This window comes from Anabrus simplex, chromosome 2 (genome assembly GCF_040414725.1).
Source record: "Anabrus simplex isolate iqAnaSimp1 chromosome 2, ASM4041472v1, whole genome shotgun sequence".
In the NCBI taxonomy this organism is placed as follows: Eukaryota; Metazoa; Arthropoda; class Insecta; order Orthoptera; family Tettigoniidae; genus Anabrus; species Anabrus simplex.
In genome coordinates, this window is record NC_090266.1 from 632,136,049 (window position 1) to 632,162,404 (window position 26,356).

A 26,356-nucleotide genomic window follows, 5' to 3' on the forward strand; every position below is an offset into this window, starting at 1 on the left:
TGCCTCCATTCATTCATGGTCCAGTTTTGATGTTGACGGCTCCACAGTAAACGGGCCTATTTCTGTGCTGGAGTGAGCAGGACGCACACCACTGAACGTCGGGCAAAGAGCCCTGCTGTTCTTAGTGTCCGGTACACAATTTGCCGGGAAACGGCAACCCCTGAGACGACCGCAAGCTCCGCTGATAATTGTCTTGCAGGTGCACTCCAATTTCATCGGGCGATTAAGGCGAGATATCAGTCCTGCTATGGAGTGGTTACCCTTGGTACACCTGGTACTGGGCTACGACTAACATTTCCTGTGTCTCGAAATCATCTCCAAAGCCTGGAAATGACACTTTGTGGCCCATTCAAGGACACAGCGACTTTGGTCTGTGTCTGGCCTGCTTCCAGGCGGCCGAGTATTCTACCCTGCAAAACGGGATCCAAATGACATCGTTGTGCCATTATGTTGTCATGTTCATCACGAGGCTACATTCTGTACACTATAACAGGGCAAACACGACTGAGGGAATATGGGACACAGGCACTGGCTGTGTTTACCTTGCGGTTACGCCGCTAGTCAAAGCAGGGCACACTCCTTTCCTATACACAGCGAACACGTAAGGTTGGTAGGTGCATATGCCGTGTGATTTGCAGTCTATTTCCTGTTGCCCTGCTTACTAGTAACTTATGCTTAACTTTTGGACACTAGTGTAATAATACTACTATGATAAATTTGCCTTGGCAATGTAAGTTTCAGTTCTCATTTTGCTTGTAGAAGCACATACAGGCCAAAAAAGACTTCTCAACAACATATGAACACATTATTTCATTTAAAACAAGGCATTACTTTTCTCTTGCCTCTTATCAGTGAGCAATAAAGCCCTGCATGGAAAAATACATTGGGATCTGTGAAAAAATTTCCTGGCAATATCTTTAATTAAGGCTATTCACCGTTACACATGGGGGCCTAGGGATACCAGATCCATAATAGACTATATCTTAACTGACTTCGAATTCAGGAAATCTGTTAGGAATGTAAGAGTTTTCCGGGGATTTTCCGATGATACAGACCACTATCTGATCTGCAGTGAACTAAATATCTCTAGGCCTAGGATAGAGAAACTGAAATCTGTCTGCAAACGAATAAGGGTAGAAAATCTCCAGGGCAAGGAAATTAGAAGTACATGGATATGATCAGTGAGAAGTTTCGAAGAGTAGACAGTAAGCAGGTTCAGGATATAGAAAGTGAATGGGTGGCATACAGGGATGCTGTAATAGAAATAGCAAGGGAATGCCTAGGAACAACTGTGTGTAAAGATGGGAAAAGGAGGACATCTTGTTGGAATGATGAAGTGAGAGCAGCTTGTAAACATAAAAAGAAGGCCTATCAGAAATGGCTCCAAACAAGGGCCGAGGCAGACAGGGATTTGAACATAGATGAAAGAAACAGAACAAAACAAATAGTTGTTGAATCCAAAAAGAAGTCGTGGAAAGATTTTGGTAATAACCTGGAAAGGCTAGGTCAAGCAGCAAGGAAACCTTTCTGGACAGTAATAAAGAATCTTAGGAAGGGAGGGAAAAAGGAAATGAACAGTGTTTTGAGTAATTCAGGTGAACTCATAATAGATCCTAGGGAATCACTGGAGCGGTGGAGAGAATATTTTGAACATCTTCTCAATGTAAAAGAAAATCATCCTGGTGGTGTAGCGAACAGCCAAGCTCATGGGGAGGAGGAAAATGATGTTGGTGAAATTACGCTTGAGAAAGTGGAAAGGATGGTAAATAAACTCATTGTCATAAAGCAGCAGGAATAGATGAAATTAGACCTGAAATGGTGAAATATAGTGGGAAGGCAGGGATGAAATGGCTTCATAGAGTAGTAAAATTAGCATGGACTGTTGGTAAGGTACCTTCACATTGGGCAAAAGCAGTAATTGCACCTATCTATAAGCAAGGGAACAGGAAGGATTGCAACAACTATCAAGGAATCTCATTGATTAGTATACCAGGCAAAGTATTCACTGGCATCTTGGAAGGGAGGATGCGATCAGTCATTGAGAGGAAGTTGGAAGAAAACCAGTGTGGTTTCAGACCACAGAGAGGCTGTCAGGATCAGATTTTCAGTATGCATCAGGTAACTGAAAAATGCTACGAGAGGAATAGGCAGCTGTGTTTATGTTTCGTAGATCTAGAGAAAGCATATGACAGGGTACCGAGGGAAAAGATGTTCGCTATACTGGGGGACTATGGAATTAAAGGTAGATTATTAAAATCAATCAAAGGCATTTATGTTGACGATTGGGCTTCAATGAGAATTGAAGGTAGAATGAGCTCTTGGTTCAGGGTACTTACGGAGGTTAGAAAAGGCTGTAATCTTTCACCTTTGCTGTTCGTAGTTTACATGGATCATCTGCTGAAAGGTATAAAATGGCAGGGAGCGATTCAGTTAGGTGGAAATGTAGTAAGCAGTCTGGCCTATGCTGACTATTTGGTCTTAATGGCAGATTGTACCGAAAGCCTACAGTCTAATATCTTGGAACTCAAAAATAGGTGCAATGAGTATGGTATGAAATGTAGCCTATCGAAGACTAAATTGATGTCAGTAGGTAAGAAATTCAACAGTTTTTAAATGTCAGATTGGTGATACAAAGCTAGAACAGGTCGATAATTGCAAGTATTTAGGTTGTGTGTTCTCCCAGGATGGTAATATAGTAAGTGAGATTGAATCAAGGTGTCGTAAAGCTAATGCAGTGAGCTCGCAGTTGCGATCAGCAGTATTCTGTAAGAAGGAAGTCAGCTCCCAGACAAAACTATCTTTACATCGGCCTGTTTTCAGACCAACTTTGCTTTGCGGGAGCGAAAGCTGGGTGGACTCAAGATATCTTATTCATAAGTTAGAAGTAACATACATGAAAGTAGCAAGAATGATTGGTGGTACAAGCAGGTGGGAACAATGGCAGGAGGTTACTCAGAATGAGGAGATAAAGGCTAATTTAGGAATGAACTCGATGGATGAAGCTGTACGCATAAACCGGCTTTGGTGGTGGGGTCACATGAGGCGAATGGAGGAGGATAGGTTACCTAGGAGAATAATGGGCACTGTTATGGAGGGTAAGAGAAGTAGAGGTAGACCAAGACGACGATGGTTAGACTCGGTTTCTAACGATTTAAAGATAAGAGGTATGGAACTAAATGAGGCCACAACATTAGTTGCAAATCGAGGATTGTGGCGACGTTTAGTAAATTCACACGGGCTTGCAGACTGAACGCTGAAAGGCATAAAAGTCTATAATGATAATGTATGTATGTATATATGTATGTATGTATGTATGTATGTAATGTACTGTATGTTAATTGAAAAACAAAAAAATTCACATGATTACAGATTTTCCTAATATGGAAAGTTGTGTGGATCTCATATCGAGCTCTTTTCCATTCCATTTTCTAAATTTTAAAATAATTACTTATTTTTTTATTTTATTGTTTCTCTGCTCTAAACAGAAATGCATACAAATCATATCCTCCTCCTCTAGGCACAGTTCAAAGCATACTGACTCAATAAGATTCCTAATACTTCATATCTGTCACAATCACTTGATGATACATAACATTCTCCATTAGTCGCTCGACATGGCTTGGGTGATGCTCAGTTCCGCTGCCAAATGACAGAGGGAGCACTTTTTGGTAGCTATCTTCAAATCGGCCATTATCGATTCAAGATCCTTTTTTAATAAGTACACAGTAAAGTTAATGAAATTTGGGTTTTGACACATAACATCTTGTTTCCTGGGTTGACTTTTTAAATAGAAAAGGACCAAACTCAATATATTAAGGGGTTATGGAGTTAGAGGCTTTTCCTATTTTCAGGTGGGTTTTTCCACGAAACCTGCTAGTTGACATTTCTTGTAATTCACTCAGCCAAATCTTTCAAATGTCATCAAAATAGCTGATACTGTCCAGGTAGAAAGAACTCTAGAAACTTGCGTATAAAGGAAAGGGTGATGGTTTGGTTTTTTTTTTGTTTTTTTTTTGTAGTGGCTTTATGTTGATCCAACACAGATAGGTCTGATGGTGACGATGGGATAGGGAAGGCTTAGGAGTGGGAAGGAAACCGCCGTGGCCTTAATTAAGGTACAGCCCCAGAATTTGCCTGGTGTGAAAATGGGAAACCACAGAAAAACATCTTCAGGGCTGCCGAGGGATTCGAACCCACTATCTCCCGGATGTGAAAGGGTGATAAGACAAAGCTGAAAATTACAGGTCAGTAAGTTTGACATGCGTTGCATGTAAGCTTTGGGAAAGCATTCTTTCTGTTTATATTAGAAATGTATGAAAAATTAATAACTGGTTTGACAGAAGGCAGTTTTGGTTTAGGAAAGGTTATTCCACTGAAGCTCAACTTGTAGGATTCCAGCAAGATATAGCAGATATCTTGGATTCAGGAGGTCAAATGGACTGTATCGATATTGACCTGTCTAAAGCATTTGATAGTGTGGATCAAGGGAGACTACTGGCAAAAATGAGTGCAAATGGACTAGACAGGAGAATGAGTGAATGGGTTGCTATATTTCTAGAAAACAGATCTCAGAGAATTGAGTAGGCGAAGCTTTATCTGACCCTATAATCATTAAGAGGGATTTCCTCAAGGCAGTATTTTTGGACTTTTATGTTTTCTTATATATATATAAATGATATGAGCAAAGAAGTGGAGTCAGAGATAAGGCTTTTTGCAGATTATGTTATTCTCTATAGAGTATTAAATAAGTTACAAGATTCTGAGCAAATGCAAAATGACCTCGATAATGTTGTGAGATGGACAGCAGGCAATGGTATGATGATAATTATGGTTAAAAGTCAGGTTGTGAGTTTCACAAATAGGAAAAGTCCTCTCAGTTTTAATTACTGCGCTGATGGGGTGAAAGTTCCTAGTACTTAGGTGTTAATATAGGGAAAGATTGTAAACAAAGGGTACAGATCTCTGCACATGGTTATGAGGTGGTTTAGGGGTTGTAGCAAGGATGTAAAGGAGAGGGCATGTAAGTAAGTCTCTGGTAAGACCCCAACTAGAGTATGGTTGCAGTGTATAGGATCCTCGCCAGGATTACTTGATTCAAAAACTGGAAAAAATCCAAAGAAAAGCAGCTTGGTTTGTTCTGGGTGATACTGACAAAAGAGTAGCGGTTAAGAAAATGCTGCAACATTTGGGCTGGAAGACTTGGAAGAAGGAATACGAGCTGCTCGATTAAGCGGTATGTTACAAGTAATGAAAATCACAGCAAATCCATATTGAAAATAATCTTATGAAAAATATGAGATATTTATTTTTCTTCCACCTATTCAACGCAACTCAATATTTAAGTTTCAGTTAAATCCTTATTAAAATAAGAATTGGTACATGTTTCACCCGTTCCTATGGGTATCATCAGCCGTAGCATTACCTCAAACCTTATCAGGTACCTGATTTTTTAAAATCTAAAATATACTACATAATTGAATACATTAAAAAACTTCACTTTAAAAAATCATTACATGAGTAACTTGATTTAGATACAAGTGGAATTAACAATGTTGATGGCCTTCAACCATGGTCAATGTTGAATATGAATGAAAGTATAAAATATTGTTTACAAAAAGATGAAAGTGAATAGAGAACAAAGATAAAATTGACTATGTAAAAACTTAGTAAGGAAATGCCTTCCAACACTGTGCTGTTTTGACATAATATTGGACCTTGGCATGTGTACTTGATATAGTCTTATTCAAAATATATCGAATAAGTTCTAAGTTTATAGTTTATAACTGGCCCAGAAAGACATTATATTTATGTTGTAATTCTACCTGAACACCCATGTTGAACAAATATTTAGAGAACAACTTAATGAGCCTATTGTAACGTCATTACACCCTCTTCTTATGTTGGGCAATATTCTGAGTTGATAGTGTGCCTGGCACAGAAGGACGTTGTTTTCATGTCGTAGTTCTACTTGAGAACTTATGTTGAACAATTAAATAACAACTTATGAGAATTGTTGAAGTGTCATTGGATCATCATCTTCTGTTAACCCTGGAACCGGCAAGCGGTTTACCTTCAAGCGGCAAGCATTTAGGCGAGTTTTGCAATCAACTTTTAAAAAATTCATAAAAATGTTGTTTTTCAATTTATTTTCTTGTATAAGATATCATTTTATTCAGAAAAGGACGAAGATTACTATAGTGGGAAATTAAACTTACTAATTTAGTATCCTGAAACAGTATGGTCGAAGTATTCAACACACGCTAAGTATTCCAAAATAATATGAAAGTTCTGGGCAACGTGTACGTAAAAAGTAATATTATATGAAGATTTTACTATATACAAAATTTGCACAATTTTATGCTGATTAAAAATCTGTAGAAAGGTTTCACTACATTGAAGTATTGTAAAGTCAAATAGAACTGAAATAACACAAGCACATCGCACCAAAACGTGAGTCTACTTGGTCAGATTCATCCTCGCTACTTTCGGGGTGGCTCCTCTTCTTCCTGCTTCCATAGGCCTTCAAAACGTTTTAATTTATGGTAGTACTGTTTATGGACACCACAATTACATCCTAGGCACCAGAAGTGGGTACGTGACTTTTCTCTGCAGTTGAACAGACAGGGTACAACCGCAGTTTCTTCCCTGGGAGGCGTACCAGCTGATGTCCCATTTCTCCTGAAGGTCAAAGTGGAATGTTTTGAAGAGTTTCTTCATCTACAAGACCTTCGACAATACTAACCATAAATTCCTCATGTTCAAGGGGTTTGTCGGTGTTCAAACTATAGAGTATGTAGGCATCAAAAATTACCATTACCAATAGGTTATAGAATATTTCTTTCCAGTCGAAACGTTTTAGTGACATAACTTTAGAAAAATATGGAAATATTTGCGATTTTGAAGTGCACCACTATTTTTCAATATTGTTATTAGAGTTCAGGCCCATATTTATAACTAGAGAAATGATGTTTTTGATTTTTGATAGTGTAACGTCAACCCATCTTTGCAGGCGAGAATACGGACCCATATTTCCGGAATTCGTTTTATTTTGAATAATTTCCCGTGCGTGTTTATTAGTTTCAGTCACTAAATGATTCCAGATAGCATTAGAGAAAAACAAATAGAAATATGTTAGAGGAGGACTGTTTCCCGGAGGGCAATTTCGTACACCCGTGTTTCAATCAATCAATCAATCAATCAATCAATCAATCAATCAATCAATACTGATCTGCATTTAGGGCAGTCGCCCAGGTGGCAGATTCCCTATCTGTTGCTTTCCTAGCCATTTCAGAAATGATTTCAAAGAAAGTGGAAATTTATTGAACATCTCCCTTGGTAAGTTATTCCAATCCCTAACTCCCCTTCCTATAAATGAATATTTGCCCCAGTTTGTCCTCTTGAATTCCAACTTTATCTTCATATTGTGATCTTTCCTACTTTTAAAAACGCCATTCAAACTTATTCGTCTACCAATGTCATTCCACGCCATCTCTCCGCTGACAGCTCGTAACATACCACTTAGTCGAGCAGCTCGTCTTCTTTCTCCCAATTCTTCCCAGCCCAAACATTGCAACATTTTTGTAACGCTACTCTTTTGTCGGAAATCACCCAGAACAAATCGAGCTGCTTTTCTTTGGATTTTTTCCAGTTCTTGAATCAGGTAATCCTGGTGAGGGTCCCATACACTCGAACCATACTCTAGTTGGGGTCTTACCAGAGACTTATATGCACTCTCCTTTACATCCTTACTACAACCCCTAAAAACCCTCATAACCATGTGCAGAGATCGGTACCCTTTATTTACAATCCCATTTATGTGATTACCCCAGTGAAGATCTTTCCTTATATTAACACCTAGATACTTACAATGATCCCCAAAAGGAACTTTCACCCCCATCAACGCAGTAATTAAAACTGAGAGGACATTTCCTATTTGTGAAACTCACAACCTGACTTTTAGCCCCGTTTATCAACATACCATTGCCTGCTGTCCATCTCACAACATTTTCGAGGTCATGTTGCAGTTGCTCACAATCTTGTAACTTATTTATCACTCTATAGAGAATAACATCATCCGCAAAAAGCCTTACCTCCGATTCCACTCCTTTACTCATATCATTTATATATATAAGAAAAACATAAAGGTCCGATAACACTGCCCTGAGGAACTCCCCTCTCAACTATTACAGGGTCAGACAAAGCTTCACCTACTCTAACTCTCTGAGATCTATTTTCTAGAAATATAGCAACCCATTCAGTCACTCTTTTGTCTAGTCCAATTGCACTCATTTTTGCCAGTAGTCTCCCATGATCCACCCTATCAAATACTTTAGACAGGTCAATCGCAATACAGTCCATTTGACCTCCAGAATCCAAGATATCTGCTATATCTTGCTGGAATCCTACAAGTTGAGCTTCAGTGGAATAACCTTTCCTAAAACCGAATTGTCTTCTATCGAACCAGTTATTAATTTCACAAACATGTCTAATATAATCAGAAAGAATGCCTTCCCAAAGCTTACATACAATGCATGTCAAACTTACTGGCCTGTAATTTTCAGCTTTATGTCTATCACCCTTTCCTTTATACACAGGGGCTACTATAGCAACTCTCCATTCATCTGGTATAGCTCCTTCGACCAGACAATAATCAAATAAGTACTTCTTTCGAACTTTGAACTTCTCTTCCACTTTTATTTTTGGCTCTGGAGGATAAACTCTTGTCCACTTCGGTTCTGTTTGGTCAAATGCATTACTGTCATTATCATTATCATCATCAGTGGCTGGTTCATGGTGTTCCACATCATCGTCAATATCAGTGTCGAAATCACTTAGCCTAGGCTCATATAACTCGCCACTACCTGACGAATTATTGTCATAATCATCGTCAATTCCTTCTAAAAATACGTCACTATCACCTTCGCCGTCCAGATCAAACAAGCATTTACGAATTTAACTACTTCCTGACAATTCAATAATTTTGCTCCACGAAAGCTAATGCACATCGGACAACCACAGCAAGCACAACAGAATGACCGTCTGCAAAGCATTCTCGTTTTTACACGTGTATACCGCACACTCTGTCATACTAAACTACTTCAGAATTGTGCTGTATTATAGAGTAGAGTTTCCTCTTCAACATGGTGCAAGATATGCCATAGAGATGTTGAATGTTAAGGCACTATCTCGAAATTAGTCAGCGCTGGCGTAATGCATCTCGATAGCGACTCTGCCGGTTGAGTAACAGGGAAATGAGTCGCGATCGCGACAATTGCCGGTTCGAGGGTTAAACAATATTCTATGTTGATGGTGTGCTTCACTTTTGATAGAGTGTTCAGATGTTGATTTACTAGTTGAAAGGGGGGCTGTCGTACTGCGGTATAAGTTTAATGCCATGCTGTCCAATGTGTGCAAATTCTGAAAGGAACGAAAGTTCTATAATTAATTAAATTGAAAGAATGGAAGAAAAAGAAGGGAGGATTTACGGGTAAACTTTGAGTCTGTAGTGTTATCGCTTACCTTTTAAATTGCTGGATTGTTATCTTGTCGTGTGAGAGGTTTTCGGAATACTGTCAGTTGCCAACGTTCTGCTCCTCGTATTGTAAGCGTGTCGTCTTGGTGGAGGGGAGTGGACTTGAGAAGGCGAGGAGATGGGCTTGTGGTTGGCACATGGGGAGGAGTTGTTTGCGTTCGGAGAGGAGGAGGGGTATGATATGTTTATTGGCTTAGTGGGAGTGCTTATTGATTTTGTCTTAAAATCTTCAAAGATTTTTTTGTCTTGAAGGTTTAACTTATTAAACAAGATTATTATTTGGTTATATAGAGGGTTTTTATTATCTATTGGATCATTTAGGTTTTTATTTATGTTGTATTTCTGGTCCAAGAAAATATACAAATTCTCAGTCATAAATTTGCTTTTTTCAATTCTTTTTAAAATTTGGAGATCTTGCTCCATTGTGGTGAAAGTGTGTACTGTGTCCTTCATATGATTAGTCATTGCTGAGTATTTATTATGTTTCTGGGCATTAAAATGCTCGGCATATCCAGTTGTGAGACTTCTTCCGGTTTGACCAATATAAGAAAAATTGCACTTGGCACATTTAAGCCTGTAAATGCGGGAACCAGAATACTTGTTGTCAAAATTTATCGTGTTGTGGTTGGAAAACAACTTTTGATTTGAGTTTTGAGTCTTAAAAGGCAATTTTAATGTCATGCTTTTTTAAAGGATTGGCAATTTGATGTATGATCGGATTGGTGTAGGTGAAGGTTGCGTATTTTGATTTGCTTGTTTCTAATGGAGAGAGATTTGTGGCTAGTTTTAATTTCACTTTGTTGATTATTTTATTTATGATTGAGGGATTGTATCCATTGAAGCTGGCTATTTCTTATATGGTATTTATTTCCTTCTTTAGATTTGTGGCCGAAAGAGAAATTTTTAGCACTTTGTACACTAAACTGTAAAAGGAAGCTTGTTTATGTGACTGTGGGTGTAAAGAACTTTGATTTATGGTTGTGGGAGTAAAAGAGGATTTCCTATAGATTTAAAAGTCAAATATGTTTGAAGTTCTTGTGCTTGTGATATTGAGAAAATTAATTGAATTTTGGTCTTCGTCCTCTTTGGTGTTTGGTGAACTTGATACAGTTATATAAGCTGTTTAAATAGGTTAGTATATTTTCACTATTGTTACATCTTTTGTCAATTATTGCCAACATGTCATCGACATAGTGCAGCAAAACACACAATCCATTAATGTTTTCTATTATTTTACTATTCTCAAGGTTATCCATGTAAATCTCGGCGAGTATTTCCTAGATAGATAATAAAAACCATCTATATGACCAAATAATAATCTTGTTTAATAAGTTAAACCTTCAAGACAAAAAAATCTTCGAAGATTTTAAGACAAAATCAATAAGCACTCCCACTAAGCCGATAAACATATCACACCCCTCCGCCTCTCCGAACGCAAACAACTCCTCCCCACGTGCCAACCACAAGCCCATCTCCTCGCCTTCTCAAGTCCACTCCCCTCCACCAAGACGACACACTTACAATACGAGGAGCAGAACGTTGGCAACTGACAGTATTCCGAAAACCTCTCACACGACAAGATAACAATCCAGCAGTTTAAAAGGTAAGCGATAACACTACAGACTCAAAGTTTACCCGTAAATCCTCCCTTCTTTATCTTCCATTCTTTCAATTTAATTAATTATAGATCTTTCCTTCCTTTCAGAATTTGCACGCATTGGACAGCATGACATTAAACTTATACCGCAGTACGACAACCCCCCTTTCAACTAGTAAATCAACATCTGAATACTCTATCAAAAGTGAAGCACACCATCAATATAGAATATTGTTTAACAGAAGATGATGATCCAATGACACTTCAACAATTCTCATAAGTTGTTATTTAATTGTTCAACATAAGTTCTCAAGTAGAACTACGACATGAAAACAACGTCCTGCTGTGCCAGGCACACTATCAACTCAGAATATTGCCCAACATAAGAAGATGGTCTAATGACATTACAATAGCCTCATTACATTGTTCTCTAATAATTTGTTCAACATAGGTGTTCAGGTAGAATTACAACATAAATATTATGTCTTTCTGGGCCAGTTATAAACTATAAACTTAGAACTTATTCGATATGTTTTGAATAAGACTATATCAAGTACACATGCCAAGGTCCAATATTATGTCAAAACAGCACAGTGTTGGAAGGCATTTCCTTACTAAGTTTTTACATAGTCAATTTTATCTTTGTTCTCTATTCGCTTTCATCATTTTGTAAACAATATTTTATACTTTCATTCATATTCAACACTGACCATGGCTTTTTTAAGTGAAGTTTTTTTAATGTATTCAATTATGTAGTATATTTTGGATTTTTAAAATCAGGTACTGTACCTGACATGGTCTGAGGTAATGCTACGGCTGATGATGCCCCATAGAAAAGGACGAAACATGTAAGAATTCTTATTTTAATGAGGTTTTAACTCTAACTTAAATACTGAGTTGTATTGAACAGGTGGAAGAAAAATAAATTTCTCATTTTTTTTCATAAGTGGTATGTTCCGAGCTATCAGCAGAGAGATGGCGTGGAATGACATTAGTAGACAAATAAGTTTGAGCGGTGTCTTTAAAAGTAGGAAAGATCGCAATATGAAGATGAAGTTGGAATTCAAGAGGACATATTGGGGCTAATATTTGTTTATATGAATGGGAGTTAGGGATTGGAATAACTTTCCAAGGGAGATGTTCATTAAATTTCTAATTTCTTTAAAAATCATCTAAGGAAAGGTTAGGAAAACAACAGATACGGAATCTGCCACCTGGGTGACTGCCCTAAATGCAAATAAATAATGATTGATATTGATTGACTGATATATATAAGCATAAATGTATGAAGCCTTAGCTTGTTATACATGTACTGATTAGACATCTTTACTCTCTCCTTACTGTGAGTGCAAAATACATACTGTAGATGTGCTATGAGTTCCTTAATAGTGTAAAGTCTTGTGCTGAAAATATGTATTCTCTATATACTGCTTTAATTGCAAGGAAACATGACATTAATGGACAATAAACCTCTCCTCACACACAACAATTGATAACAAATCAGGTACATGTCATTCTTAGTCATCAGTTAAGTAATCACACACACACACACACTCTCTCTCTCTCCCCCTCCCCCCACGGATAACTACTGTTCGCATCAAGATTCGAACCTAGAATCTCCAAAAAGTGCATGATAATAAAGTCATTCTATCCCCTATGCATAATATAAGAGAAAATTAAATTTCAGGAAGCTACCTGAGCCATTTTCTTCACCTAATTCCTCCACCACTCCAACAGCTTTTATCAAATAACTTCACAGTTTATTCTGCTCAAGTATTATGAGTACCTACAATGACAAGTCAATCAAATACAAATAGGAGAAATCACCTGTATCAGGTTTTCATGTATGCAGTTATAATTAAAAGAAACTATCCCACTCATTAAAATATGTATTGAAAAACCTACAACCTGTTTTCCAGTCTGAGACTGGGTCAGGAATATAATGACTGAAACATATATAGGCTATAGTATTTTTCTACTCTGATGGCGGGCGGCCTACATGTTGTCAGGGGAAGCGGGGAGCATGGGGCTGACCAATCCAGCACGACGTGAGAGGCCGTTATGGGAGAGAGACAGAGGCCACTACTACAACGTTGCCAGGAGCGCCTGCGCGCTTTAAAGTTGTGTTGAAATCCACATAACAATAAAATACAGAGCTTCGTATGTTACAGTTCGATTATGGCCCTGATGAGTTTTATTATTTTTATTTATTTATGTATTTATTTTTATGTTCTTATATCTTTGATGTAGTATGATACGAGTTAGTTAGTAATGAAAATAACAAGTGCATGGACAACAGACCGAAAAACAATTCGTCCAAAAGTACAGGAGTTAGTAATGCATATAACAAGTGCATTGACAACAGACCGAAAAACAATTCGTTCAAAAGTACAGAGTTACACAACATATTTTCTTACTTTATCTTACCTTATTCCAGCTGAAGGATCCGTGTTACAGCACCCCGACACTCGCCATCGTCACCAGAGCTGTCACCGGAAATATCCTCGTCACTCGACTCCTCACTGTGGCTGTCGTCTCGCAGATTTATGACGATATCATCCATGACTGTGTCCAATACCACGTCCCGTTTGTAATCGTCCTCTTGAAATTTTTCAGCATGTGACACACAAGCCTTCCACTCCTGTTTGGTTACTTTATCCAGCTCCTCTTCCATTAAAGATTGGACATCAGTTAGTTTGAACGTTTTGTTCCTTTTCCCTACAGCAGTTTTAACGTTTCCTCAAACCAGCTCTATGGGGTTATATTGACAGTGATAGGGTGGCAGGCGAACAACGGTATGACCCTTTCTGTCAGCAAGTGTATCAATTTCGTACATTTTTGCCTTTGGCTTGAATTGTTTCGCAAGAGACAACAGTTCGAGTCTGGTGTGATTGCTGTCATGAGGAATATTCCTAGCAGATAACCACGATATAATATCAGCTTTTCGTGTGTTCGTTGTAGGAATTCGTTCTAGCTGTACTGAATGGTAGCTGGCATTGTCCATTACAATCACTGCGTCTTTGATGTTCCTTTCGTCAAGAGCGTCTAAAAACTTCAAAAACCACTCTTTAAAACCATAGCGTTCATATCAGTGTGGTAGTCATCACTGGTCGATTTCACCTTTGGCCTGAAAACCAATTTACATTCCTGTAGAAAACCAGTGCGACTGGAACCTACGTGACAAACTATAATTCGTCCACCTTTCCCTACAGGAACTTTTAAACCCCCTGTGCCCTCTTTATCTTGCCAGATTTTCGTTGGAGCGTAATTCTGATGACTGTAAGTCTCATCTAAATAAAATATATGGGGCGATGGGTCCTTATTCCTCAGGAGATGCATTTTTCTCAAAAACATTACTCTGGCTGTTACTATATCTGCTCTCTCCATTAAAAATCTTCTCCCGTCGTTGCTTTTTTTATACTTGAACCCCATAGACCTTAGTATCCTCCACAATGAAGTAACTCCCCTTTAAATTTTATATCTCTTTCTAAATCATCACGTAATTTGTTCAGTGTCTGGTATTCACCCTTTACGTAATAACTGAGGAGAGTTCTTCTAATTACATCTTTATGGAATCCGTCGATTGCCTTTGTTATACAGTTCCTTTTGATTCGTTTGCGCAGTGATTGAAATGAGATGGAACCAGATGACTGGGTACTGTCTTTACCTTCCTTTACTATACGCTGAACGGTTCGCGTACTAACTTGACAAGCTTCCGACACTCTCTGCTGCACTTTATACACACTCACTAAAGGGCCATTATTTTCTGCTTCCTTTTGAAAATATTCATGAACATTGCTGATCAGTTTTCTACCCTGGCTCCTTATCTCCTTCCTCTTCGCCATTGTACGATATACGTATAGTGCAATTATTATATAAAAAAACAACACAGAGCAACACAAATAGAAACAATAGAAAAAACTAACGTCACATCACATGCCACGAAAACGTTAATCGAAGAATGCAGTAAAGGACACGGCAAGAATTACTCATAAAACAAACTCGTCAAACAAGCTCTTTGTAATACCCAACGCACACTGTAAGACTACTCGGCAACACAGCATTTCGTGGAGCGAAGTGAGCGCGGCAAAGTCTCCGGGCGACTGAATAGTTCTCAGCGCCACTGCTAGGCGATCTTTTGTCTGATTGGGCAGTGACATACTGCCCGCACCCCACTTCCCCTGACAGCATGTAGGCCGCCCGCCATCAGAGTAGAAAAATACTATAGTATTACAATGGGGTCGCCACTCCCAAGGTGATTATTAATGACTGATAGATGCAATGAAATGATAATGAAAAGTGTTGCTGGAATGAAAGATGACAGGGAAAACCGGAGTACCCAGAGAAAGACCTGTTCTGCCTCCACTTTGTCCAGCACAAATCTCACATGGAGTGACCGGGACTTGAACCACGGTATCCAGCGGTGAGAGGCCAACGCACTGCCATCTGAGCCACAGAGTCTCTTAAAATATGTATTTTATATATATAAATTAAGTTCAAATATAATAATAAAGGGATATCGAACGTGTGCTATTAACTGCTGATAGTCTCAAGAGACACCAGTGTCTTGGAACTGCAGCATAAGTTTTTAATTTACTTTTATTTAACATTAGAAAATCTACTAACGAGAGTCTCTGACATGTAAGCGCACATAAATGCTGATTGACTGTGCAAGGATTCTGATCTTGCTACCCTGTGAGTAAGAGGTGAATACTTTTCACAAAGAAGGTTTCATATCTGATATTTCAACAGAATAATGGGTCGGCTTGAACACGGCTATTACTCAATGTTCTAACAGGCAATGAAGTTATGTCCGAGATATCAAATCATAGTTCTACAGTAGTACACTCGGTAGTAAGTACAATCTACGTGTATCAGAATATGAGCATGGAAAATATTTGACAACCAGAGTTATGAAGATCCCTGTGTAAGTAGCAGTAGTAGTTTCACTGTAAGTTATGCATTCCTTCAATTACTGCAGATTATAAGAGGCACTGCACTGAAAATGAAGATATTTTACTATAAAAAGTTATTCTTTAATCTGTCAGTAAATCTACTAGTATGTTCCATACATTCAAACAATTTTAATGCCAGCTGACCGAGCTAAGATTTGATTCCACTACCTTGAGCATAGAAACCAAGTACAAGGGCCGTCCAGAAATTAAGTTTCAGTATTGAAAAGAAAAAGAAAAACCATAGTTAGCCTACATGGAAAACTTTATTGGCACCCAATACAGCAATGATGAAGCTATTTTTCAAAATAATCACCACCAGAATTGAGACACATGCCATATTGTGGGATCAACTTTTGTAAACCGGTGTCATATAAGTGTGCTGCCCGGGAATGGAACCAGCGTGTGACATTCATCTTTAGCTCTTCACCCATGTAAAAATGCTAACAGGAGGACAGGAATATCTTGAGGTGCAAGAAAATATGAAAATCACTGGGAGCAAGATCAGGACTGCACGGTGGAAGATTAAATACCTTCTAACTAAACTCATGCAGAACAGTTGCCACGCGCCAAGCTGTATGTGGGAGAGCATGACCATTGATCATGCACAACACATGCACTGAGCCTTCCATGCCCTTTTGAATGGCCCATTGCAATTTTTGTAGAAACTTTATCACAGACCAGACCACGCAGGTGACAGGAGAATGAATATGAACTGTCATTTCGAGGCACTGCTGCTGTGCTACAGACACCAGGCAGGAAATGTCTGGCCAGTACATGATTACTACATCATAGATCTGTCATGCATGGTCATATTTCCCAGCTGAATACATTTACTTTACAAGAAAATAAATAGGGTAATTAATTCCCGGATGGCCTAGTATTTCAACTATGATGAGCTGTTCGTCTGTGTTAGCCCATGTAGTTTGTATCTTTTTGGTTCCAAGCTCCATGATGTGAAATATTGTATTACTTCAGCATTTTCTCTACATAAATATTAAAAATACACATGGAAAAAGTTTTTTACTAAATTAACCGGGACCTTTGATAATGCCACTGAACTTAGGCTTCACAGTCCTATGATAAAGTTTGCCTCAACAACAAAAATTAGAAAAAGAAAAAATAATGCAAAGCAAGAAAACTTACAGCTTTCTTAGACTGATAATCCAGTGATAATTAGCCATGGGACTTTGTTTTATGAAAAATTTAAATCACTAGAGCATGAAATTTTAAGAGAATCTCACACACACTGGCCAAGGTTTGAGCTGTGGCTGCCTTGATGAGAGTAAAGATACAATATTACTGCTCACACTTTCTTGGAACTCCCCAAGACTGATTGCGTGTAAGGGAATTACACTGCCAACAGTCTACTCAAATGATACACAAAATATGAATACTTACCTCTCCAGTTCTATTATGAGAGAAAGATGCACAAACATCAATATCTGATGAAATAAGTCCAAAACCATTGCATGATGATCCAAACATACTTAGTTGTATGCCTGGGTAACCACGTTTAAGGACTTCTTCAAGTTTCCTCACAATTCTTTGGCGAACATAGAACTGTTCTTCATCAAGACGGTAACATTCTGAAAAATATTTATACAAAATTTAAATTTTATGAAGTATTTAAAAATTCTTACAAATACAAACTACAAATAATTAATTACACAAATTTGATATTCATAACAAAAATGAGACATGAGTTACAGCAAAGAAATTTTATATCTTCCTTATGTCTCAACGTTTAGTATACTCTCATAAGCAATATCTGACAACAGACAAGCAGTACTGTGTAAGAAGGTAGTTGACAGTAGTGATGGGACATTCGATTCATTTTACTGAATTGATTCATTTGATTCCGTTCACGTTGCTGAATTGATAGTGATCCAATTCATGGCACATTAGTCACCACTCCTACTGCATCTGTGTAGTATGTGCTGGTAAGACAGCAGCAACAGCATTCAGTGCTCGCAGCTGCCATCTGGTCTTCATACTATGAACTCCTTTCTTAGAAAAAAAATGCTAGTTACTCAAATACATTGAAGGTTTCTGGCGACACAGGGTGGGAAAGGTTAGGATTAGGAAGGTAGCAGCCATGGCCTGAATTAAGGTACAGTCGCAGCATTTCCTGGTGTGAAAATGGGGAAACTACAGAAAACAATCATAACGGCTACCGACGGTGGGTTTCGAACCCACCATCCCCCGAATGCAAGCGCATAGCTTCGTGATACTAACCGCACGACAACTCACTCAGTCATTTTTGAAAATATGTATTTTTCTATCAGCTGAGGATTTTTTTTAAATCGTCATATTTTGTATAGGCTACCCGAGATGTACAGTAGCCCGCTGGTTTTCAGATTCAACATACTGTTGGTTAAGTTATTGCGTCTGTCCACATATGATTGAAGTCTTGTGCAACGATGTGACATATGAACTGAGAGAATACTGAGCCGTTCTTCCCAATATCAAACAGGTACTTCTGAGTGGTCATGAGCATGACTCATAGTCATAGGGCAGGCTAGAGTTGAGTTTAATTGTCAAATGTCAACTAAGTTATAATACTAAGATTCATTACACTAATAAATAGTATAACCTAATAGCCTGCTTACTTACTACCTACTTCAGTATTATGTTTTAACTACCTTTTTAACACTGCAAATAAATCCGTCTATTATTTAAACCTCCCTGTAAGAAGAGGACAGTGAATGCAAATGGGTATTATTTTCAAATGAGCTTAGCTCGAGAGTCCATACAAGCATACGATTCATTCCTTGTACCATGGCTCACTGTATGTCTCGCTGCAGCGGAAGCTCGGCTCTCCGCCACCGCCAGTGTATAGTGAACCGATAAGGAGCCGTGTGTATCTTGTGCCTCAGTGAGCCGCGCTCGTTCACGATTCTTTCGATGTGCCATGATTCACTGTATGTCTCGCTGCAGCGGAAGCTCGGCTCTCTGCCACCGCCAGTGTCCAGTGAGCCGATAAGGAGCCGTGTGTATCTTGTGTCTCACTGAGCCGCGCTCGTTCACGATTCTTTCGATGTGCCATGATTCACTGCCTCGCTGCAGCGGAAGCTCGGCTCCCCGTCAACGTCCAGTGAGTGCACCACTTAGCACTGTCCACTGGGAGTAAACTGAATCGTGTGCCGTGAGCTCGCCGTACCTGTGAATCGATTCACTCGCACAGTTGAATGAATCGATACACTGCTTCGAATCATGCATTCAGCAGCCAACACTAGTTGACAGTAGATATCCCTACCATTGCTACAGGATGGGAATGCTAGCTGAATTCTATATATATCTTACTAATAAGCAAGGCAGAACGGACATTAATGTAGCAAGAATGACTGCTGGTGGTAACTCTGACAGGTGGTAACATTGCATATATTAAATTTTATGTTAAGATTCCATACTGACGTTTACTATTCACTTATTAAGAGATGAATTAAAACTACCTTTTCAATACAAATCATAATACATTGGATCACTAAGTTAACAAAACGTATTAGAAGATATGTCATATTAAAAATGTAGTACATGTTTCATCCCTTTATGGGACATGGAATGGCAATATTAGCAGGAAGGTATTGGCTCAGAAGATACGGTTCGGACATAAGTCATGGAAACCATTTTTTTTCCTCACATTTGCACGGTGCTATCCTAAAATGGTCATATGTCCTGGAAAGCATGACTCTCATAGTACATGGACACAGCACAAGAGGGCAGTGCATTGGACAGGTACCACGAACAGGGCAATAGGAGTGCAGTAGTAATTCAGGCTCTGTGCAGAATCTTCATCAACATAGTGAGTGAAGCTTAGCATAAGAACCAGCTTGTGTTGCAAGGTTGTGTAAGATGAATACAGGAAAGTATGTAACTGAAGACAGGGTTTCCCCAACCTTAATCAGATCACAGCCCAGTAATTAAAAGATGAAAGAAAACTCTGAGCCCTTACAAAATAAAATATAGTTTTTAATTCATCAACGACTGTATTTTCTCATAGTTCTTGAGTCAAATTACACGTTCTAAGAGCAAACAAGTTACATCTTAGAGAAGAAGTGCAATCTAACTTAATACAGTAACCTTACTAGTAATCATAAATAAAAATTATTTGATATGATAAATACTATGACCTTGAGAGCCAAGGGTGCAAACACCTTAATTATATTTTGCTTCTTTATCAGATATAATTCTGCTACAATGTGGTTTTTTTTTTTACAGGTAGTTAATGCATTTATTTATTCGAAATTAGTTTTGACAGAATTAAAAGTAGTCATAACAAATTTTGTGAACTCTGTGCAAAGTGAAACATTCGTAAAAATATTTGGTAATAGGTATAATCACATTGATTTATGCCTGGAACTTAGTGGTAAACATTTTCAGCATTTGCTGTAAGTGTACAACAATCATTAGGCTTACAATTCAAGTTGCTCTATTATTGGCTTTGTTAACAGTCTGTCTTTGTGTAATACATTATTATGGAACCATTGGGCTTGTAATCTCTAAAATCACTGTGTTGCAGAATCTCTTGAGCTGGCTGCTCACATCTCACCGTGAGCAGACACTGTTGCCACCCAAATTGTGCACTTGGATAGGCTACAATTGCACTGCTTGCTGTGAAAAGTTATTTCTAACATACTGTTACGAATAAAACTCCATATGTTTGATTACTCTAATTAATTTCAGGATGGCCTAATAAATGCACACACACATAATCAAACACAAACAATTCTAACCAGTTATGAAGGACCACACACTAATTACCAGTATATTTACAAATCTCTCTTCTGTACACACACCCGGGAGTCCCGGCCGTTTGCTACCTGGGAAGGTCTATAATCCTTACTTTCACTTTCCCCCAAGTCCAGTCACCTCGTACAGCCACTGTGTGTAGACAGCTAGATTTGAACACAGTGCCCCTGGCTATATAACACACGATGACTGTTCGTTGGTTCGACTCCAATGATAATCCGGTACTTCACACAATCACATGAAGTGAACAGCAATCAGCAACAGCTCAACAGTATCCAACAGCAGGACGATACTCACAACAGCGCATATTAACACACGTCCAATTATCCTCACACTCACGATAACTGCTTCAATAGCTGATTCACGGTGGTCCTCAATCCACAGAAGTACATACACACAGTACTCCTAAGGCAGTACACAGTCTTTCGTTCTGTCGCCTCCAGTTACACACTCACTGGTCTCTCCGACACTAGAACAACAGCTCCTGGTTCAGACCTCGATGGGACACTAGCGACAGCCGACACCTTTGTCGCCCTCAGCCCAGCCACCAAACCCCAACTCACCGAGTGTCAACACTGGCTCCACCTCGAAGCTTAACTGTCGCTCACTCTAACACTGACTCCCACACGGAGTCCAACTCTTACTCCGAGTCCAACACTGACTGACTCTCCAGGGCTCGTCTCCCTTTATATAGCTCATGTAATTTGATCGAGAAACTTCACGATGTCACTAGAGACAGAACATTCCCGTTGAATCTCAAAGAAACTCACAGGTAAGCCGGCCGGCGAGAACAATACACGGGAAGGCCGGCCCCACCCCACAGGCCGACTGGTAGATTCCAGGTCGCCTGACTCACCAGCCCCTTCCTGGAAATACCTAAAGGAACTACCACAGGGCTGACACGTAACAATACTGTATATACAAATACTTGACTTATGATTCAGAAACTTGAGTAATAAAGGGAAGAGAGCAAAGCAAGATCCAGGCTAGAGAGATTAAATTTTTGAGAAGTACTTTTTTTTTGCTTTATGTCGCACCAACACAGACAGGTCTTACGGCGGCGATAGGAGTGGAAAGGAAGCGGCCGTGGCCTTAATTAAGGTACAGCTCCGGCATTGGCCTGGTGTGAAAATGGGAAACCACGGAAAACCATCTTCAGGGCTGCCGACAGTGGGGTTCGAACCCACTATCTCCCGAATACAGGATACTGGCCGCACTTAAGCGACTGCAGCTATCAAGCTCGGTACTCTGTGATATTAGGGCATCTAATGTACAGGGAGTCCTTCCTTCTTTCTTGACTCATTCTTGCCTTATTCTTCAAGCAATCATTCCTTTACGATTTTCTTTTAAATAATCATCTTCACAATTTTCCTTGTCAATATGGATCAATGACCACGCGGTTTTACACATTAAGACAATCGTGACAAAAACCATTGCCAGTTAACACGATTGAACAATATTTCCACGTTAACAACGCTAGGCGTTGATATGGACTTAGCTACAAAAAGTCTAAATTCATGAATTCTCTTATTATAATCGGTACAGTAAAACTGTATAAAATAAATAATTGGAAATTGTACTCTCTACAACTTTTGTTTTGTAGTACTTTTCAATAGGACCAATAACATAGGTATTTCAAAAGTAAATTTTAGTCACCTTCGCCTTAACTACCATTTTATCTAGCGTGAATAAAATTATTTATAACCTAGACTGTAGTGCCTTAATCCCCAACTTCACATACCAACTGTTATTAAATTCTGTTCATCCATTTTCTCATTGGCGTTGTTTAGCAACAAAAATCAAAATTCATTAATATCTCTTATCATAGCTGGTACGGTAAAAAATGTACAAGAATTAAATGATCGGAAATTTAATCCTATATAACTTTAGTTATGTAGTATTTATCAATAGGACCACTAATAAAATACATATTTGAGAATTACATTTTCGGCCTTCCCCTTAACTACCACTACACTCAGTGTGAATAAAATTATTTATAGCCTAGATTGTAGTGCCTTATTCCCCGACTTTACATACCGATTTTCATTAAATTTTCTTCAACCATTTTCTCGTGATACCCGTGCATACATACATACATACATACATACATACATACATACATACATACATAGATGACAGAAAATTAAAAGTGCATTTTCTTGTTACTGTGGACATGACTAATACAAAAATAGCATTCCTTTTAAATTATGAGCTATGTACAGACAAAAATCATATTTTATATAAACAGATAGAACTTAAAATAATAAGTCTGTCGGTACACAACGCAGTAGAACAAGTTTCTGAAGATTGAACAATTTTCAGTGCAAAAATAACTGGATGTAAACACAGGTGCACAACACTTAACAGGGTTCGAAAAGACAAACATGAAGCATTAAACTGTACAGACTTCACCGTACAATAATTACTATGTACACTATATCTACAAGGAGACCTAATGATTTGTTTTGTTTCGGGGTTTGTGTGGAACGCAGAGATGGTGAAAGAAGGTGCAGGCTTGAATGGGTCTAGCTACAATATCAAAATTAATTTAAAACTTGAACTGAAGGTTATATTTCTTTTAGAACTACAAACTTAACAATTCTTCATAACAATGAAACATCAGGTACAATGAAAATCTTGAAACAAGACTAGGAAAATCCAAAATTAGTGATTTTTACAGATTCTGGGCTTCAAGAACCTAGTTTTACAATTCCAGAGATACCAGATCCAGTTTACAAAACTTTAATTAAAGATTAGGAATCCTTTAGTCAAGGGCAGAAATCCTCTAATTCAAGAGCACTTGCTCCCAAAATACAATATCTAGCCTACCACAGGCACTCATTACGATTACAAAACTTTGAAAAGAGCTTACAGGCTCTCAGTTTCTTCCAGCCTACTCAAGGCAACATCAACTTACAATCTCTGGCCTCTCGAGGCACAACTTATAAGTTGAAAATAATTTCATACAGTGGTATCTAGTACCCAACCTACAGGGCCTTTGTGAAAAAGAACAGGTTAAATAAATGGCCCGAACACAAACTGAAAGGAGGCGTACACTGCACTCCCAGATAATGAAAAATTAAAACCTACAGGGCTCTCGGCCGATGAAACGGGCTAATCCCAAGCTACTTGAGGTGGTGCGCATGGAAATAACGGAAATTCATTACAGAAAAAAGGTTGCTACATCGCAGACACCTCAAATCAAGATGAAGAGGAGCTTGAGAGGGTAACTCACTCTCTATCCCCGATTTACAATTAAAGATTTTATGAAGTCTTTACATTAGCCGAGAGAAAGTTTCCATTTTAGAAAAGTATGGTTATATAATTAAAGAATCGGACCTTCCCCTCGAATAAAGCTGCGGAGGTAGCAAGAGAGATAAAGTTTACGTGGCCATTAACTTATAGATGCTCTGCTGACTGAAGAAAGAGGCGGCCCTGCCTCCTGCCTTAAAAAACACACACACACACACTTATCAAGACGGTGATCAAATGAGAAGGAAACATGAAGAGCCGCAGTTTATATACCCTCAGGGAAGGTTCAAGATCATTCAAGACTAATCAGGACACACCCTCTTAATTTTTATTGGCAGACTCAAAGTGAACAAGAAATGCGGGATTGGTTGGAAATTAATTACAAAAAATTCGTGACTGGCTAGATTCAAAACTGGCGGAAAGAAAAGGAAGTGTTGCCAATCCAAAAATAATGAACATAGATCAGTTATGGAAAACCTAGGAATATGAACCTTCTTTAAGTTCTTTCACCTGGCACCAGGGTGCATGACCATAGTTTTTTGGTAGTGTCATCTGTGGAAAAATGTCCAAACTTCTTGATGTACAGTCAAACAAAACAAGGAGAAATTCAGTCAGTTTAGGAAACTTTACAATAAAACAATTACTTAATATTTCAGTGCTGTCATCTGCTGATTAAAGTTCCAAGTTCGTGTAGTTTCAGTTTCACCTTTTGACTGATAGAGGAGTTCATTAAGGCACTTATTTTGAATACTTGGCATTGAGGTGTACCTCAAAGTATACTTTATATGTGGTACTCGGTTGTCCATTAGTACAATTCCATGAAAGAACACTAGTTCATACTCTATCTGTGAATGCCTGACAGTCGCTGTTGATTTCAGTGCGTACAGAGTTGACCGTTGAAATGATGAAGTTTCACAAAGGTTTGCAGAGTGTGCAAGAACATCTAACACTGCTCTTCCACAATGCCCAATGTTGTTCTGTGGACAGAACATCTGCGTTTGCCTCAGGGTGGTGATCTACCTTCCTTAGCTCAATGCCGCCCTCGTATATACAGCGTGATTTGTGATGTAATAATCCATGTACATTACTTCTTTGCCCTTCACTGGTACACCGTTGCTCTGCCATTGGCATGGGTCAAAATGCTTCCATTGGCTTTCCAAAACCTCGCTATAAGTGCTGGAGTATAGATAAAGGAGGACATCACTAAGATAAGTTCTGGATTTCAAGTTCCAAAGTATTAAACAGAAATCTATATATACAGGATGAAGCGTAATTCGCGCACTCAGGCGTCGCAGCGTGACTCCTCACATGCCAGCAATAAAAAAATGTCTCTTACAAAATTTCGTCTTGCGAGTATATCCAGCAGAAAAACGACGTTGAAGAGTAGCAATCTGGCAACACTGTAACCACATGTACGGTAACTACCCCTGTCAGCAGAAGTTAGTCGTACTGTACAGTTGGTGCAGTGAATAGGGTTTTGGGTTAGCATGCAGGAGGTCGAGTGGTCGATCCTGGGTTGAGGCGTATGTTTTTTATTTCGTAAATGTAGTCCAGGTGGTATGGTATCTGGCATCTTAATCGTCAACAGCGATTGCAGTGGGTCCTCTAAAAACCATTTGCACTTCCATACTACGATCCTAGAAATGGACGAACAATCGTTTTCATTGGTCAGCTTTGAAAGGCGCCCTTTCCACGTCGTGGGTGTGAATTTAATATGGACAGTATTAGTGCTAATGTGCTACATCTGCGCGATCATATTACATGTAGTATGGTGGCGTCTCCGAAAACCTTAAAAAGTAATTTGTGGGACGTGAAACAAATAACATTATTATTATACATGTAGTATGTAAATGACAAGTAGATGTTGTGTTATTGTACTGTGCTATCATCTTTAGCATATCGAAAGTGATATTGTTTGTGTAGTTATTCTGTCCTATGACTGGTCATTTGTTTCAGCTGTCTATTTCTTATTAGTCTAACCAGGTATTTGTTGTTTCAGCGTTACAAAATGTTGTAAATGTAGGATACATGTGACCTCAGAAACGGTGTCTTACTGTATTACAGTAGGTACTGTCAGATGGAAATTAGCAAATAAAAAATTCGCCTCAACCTAGGATCGAACCATCGACCTCCTGCATGCCAACCAAAAACTCTACGCACTACACCAACTGTACACCACGATGAGTGCGTGCTGACAGAGGTAGTTACCCTACATATGGTTACAGTGTTGCCAGATTGCTACTCTTCAACGTGCGTTTTCTACCGGATATA

The 26,356-nt window shown here is 38.7% G+C and overlaps 1 protein-coding gene across 1 annotated transcript in view; it reads right to left on the reverse strand.

The window, feature by feature from the left end:
• LOC136864292 (terminal uridylyltransferase 7) overlaps nt 1-26,356 on the reverse strand; it is a 482,777-nt gene that overhangs the window by 170,601 nt on the left and 285,820 nt on the right. Inside the window, exon 12 of the mRNA XM_067141082.2 lies at nt 17,483-17,670. Coding sequence (XP_066997183.2) covers nt 17,483-17,670 — 188 coding nt within the window. The remainder of the gene's footprint in view (nt 1-17,482; nt 17,671-26,356) is intronic.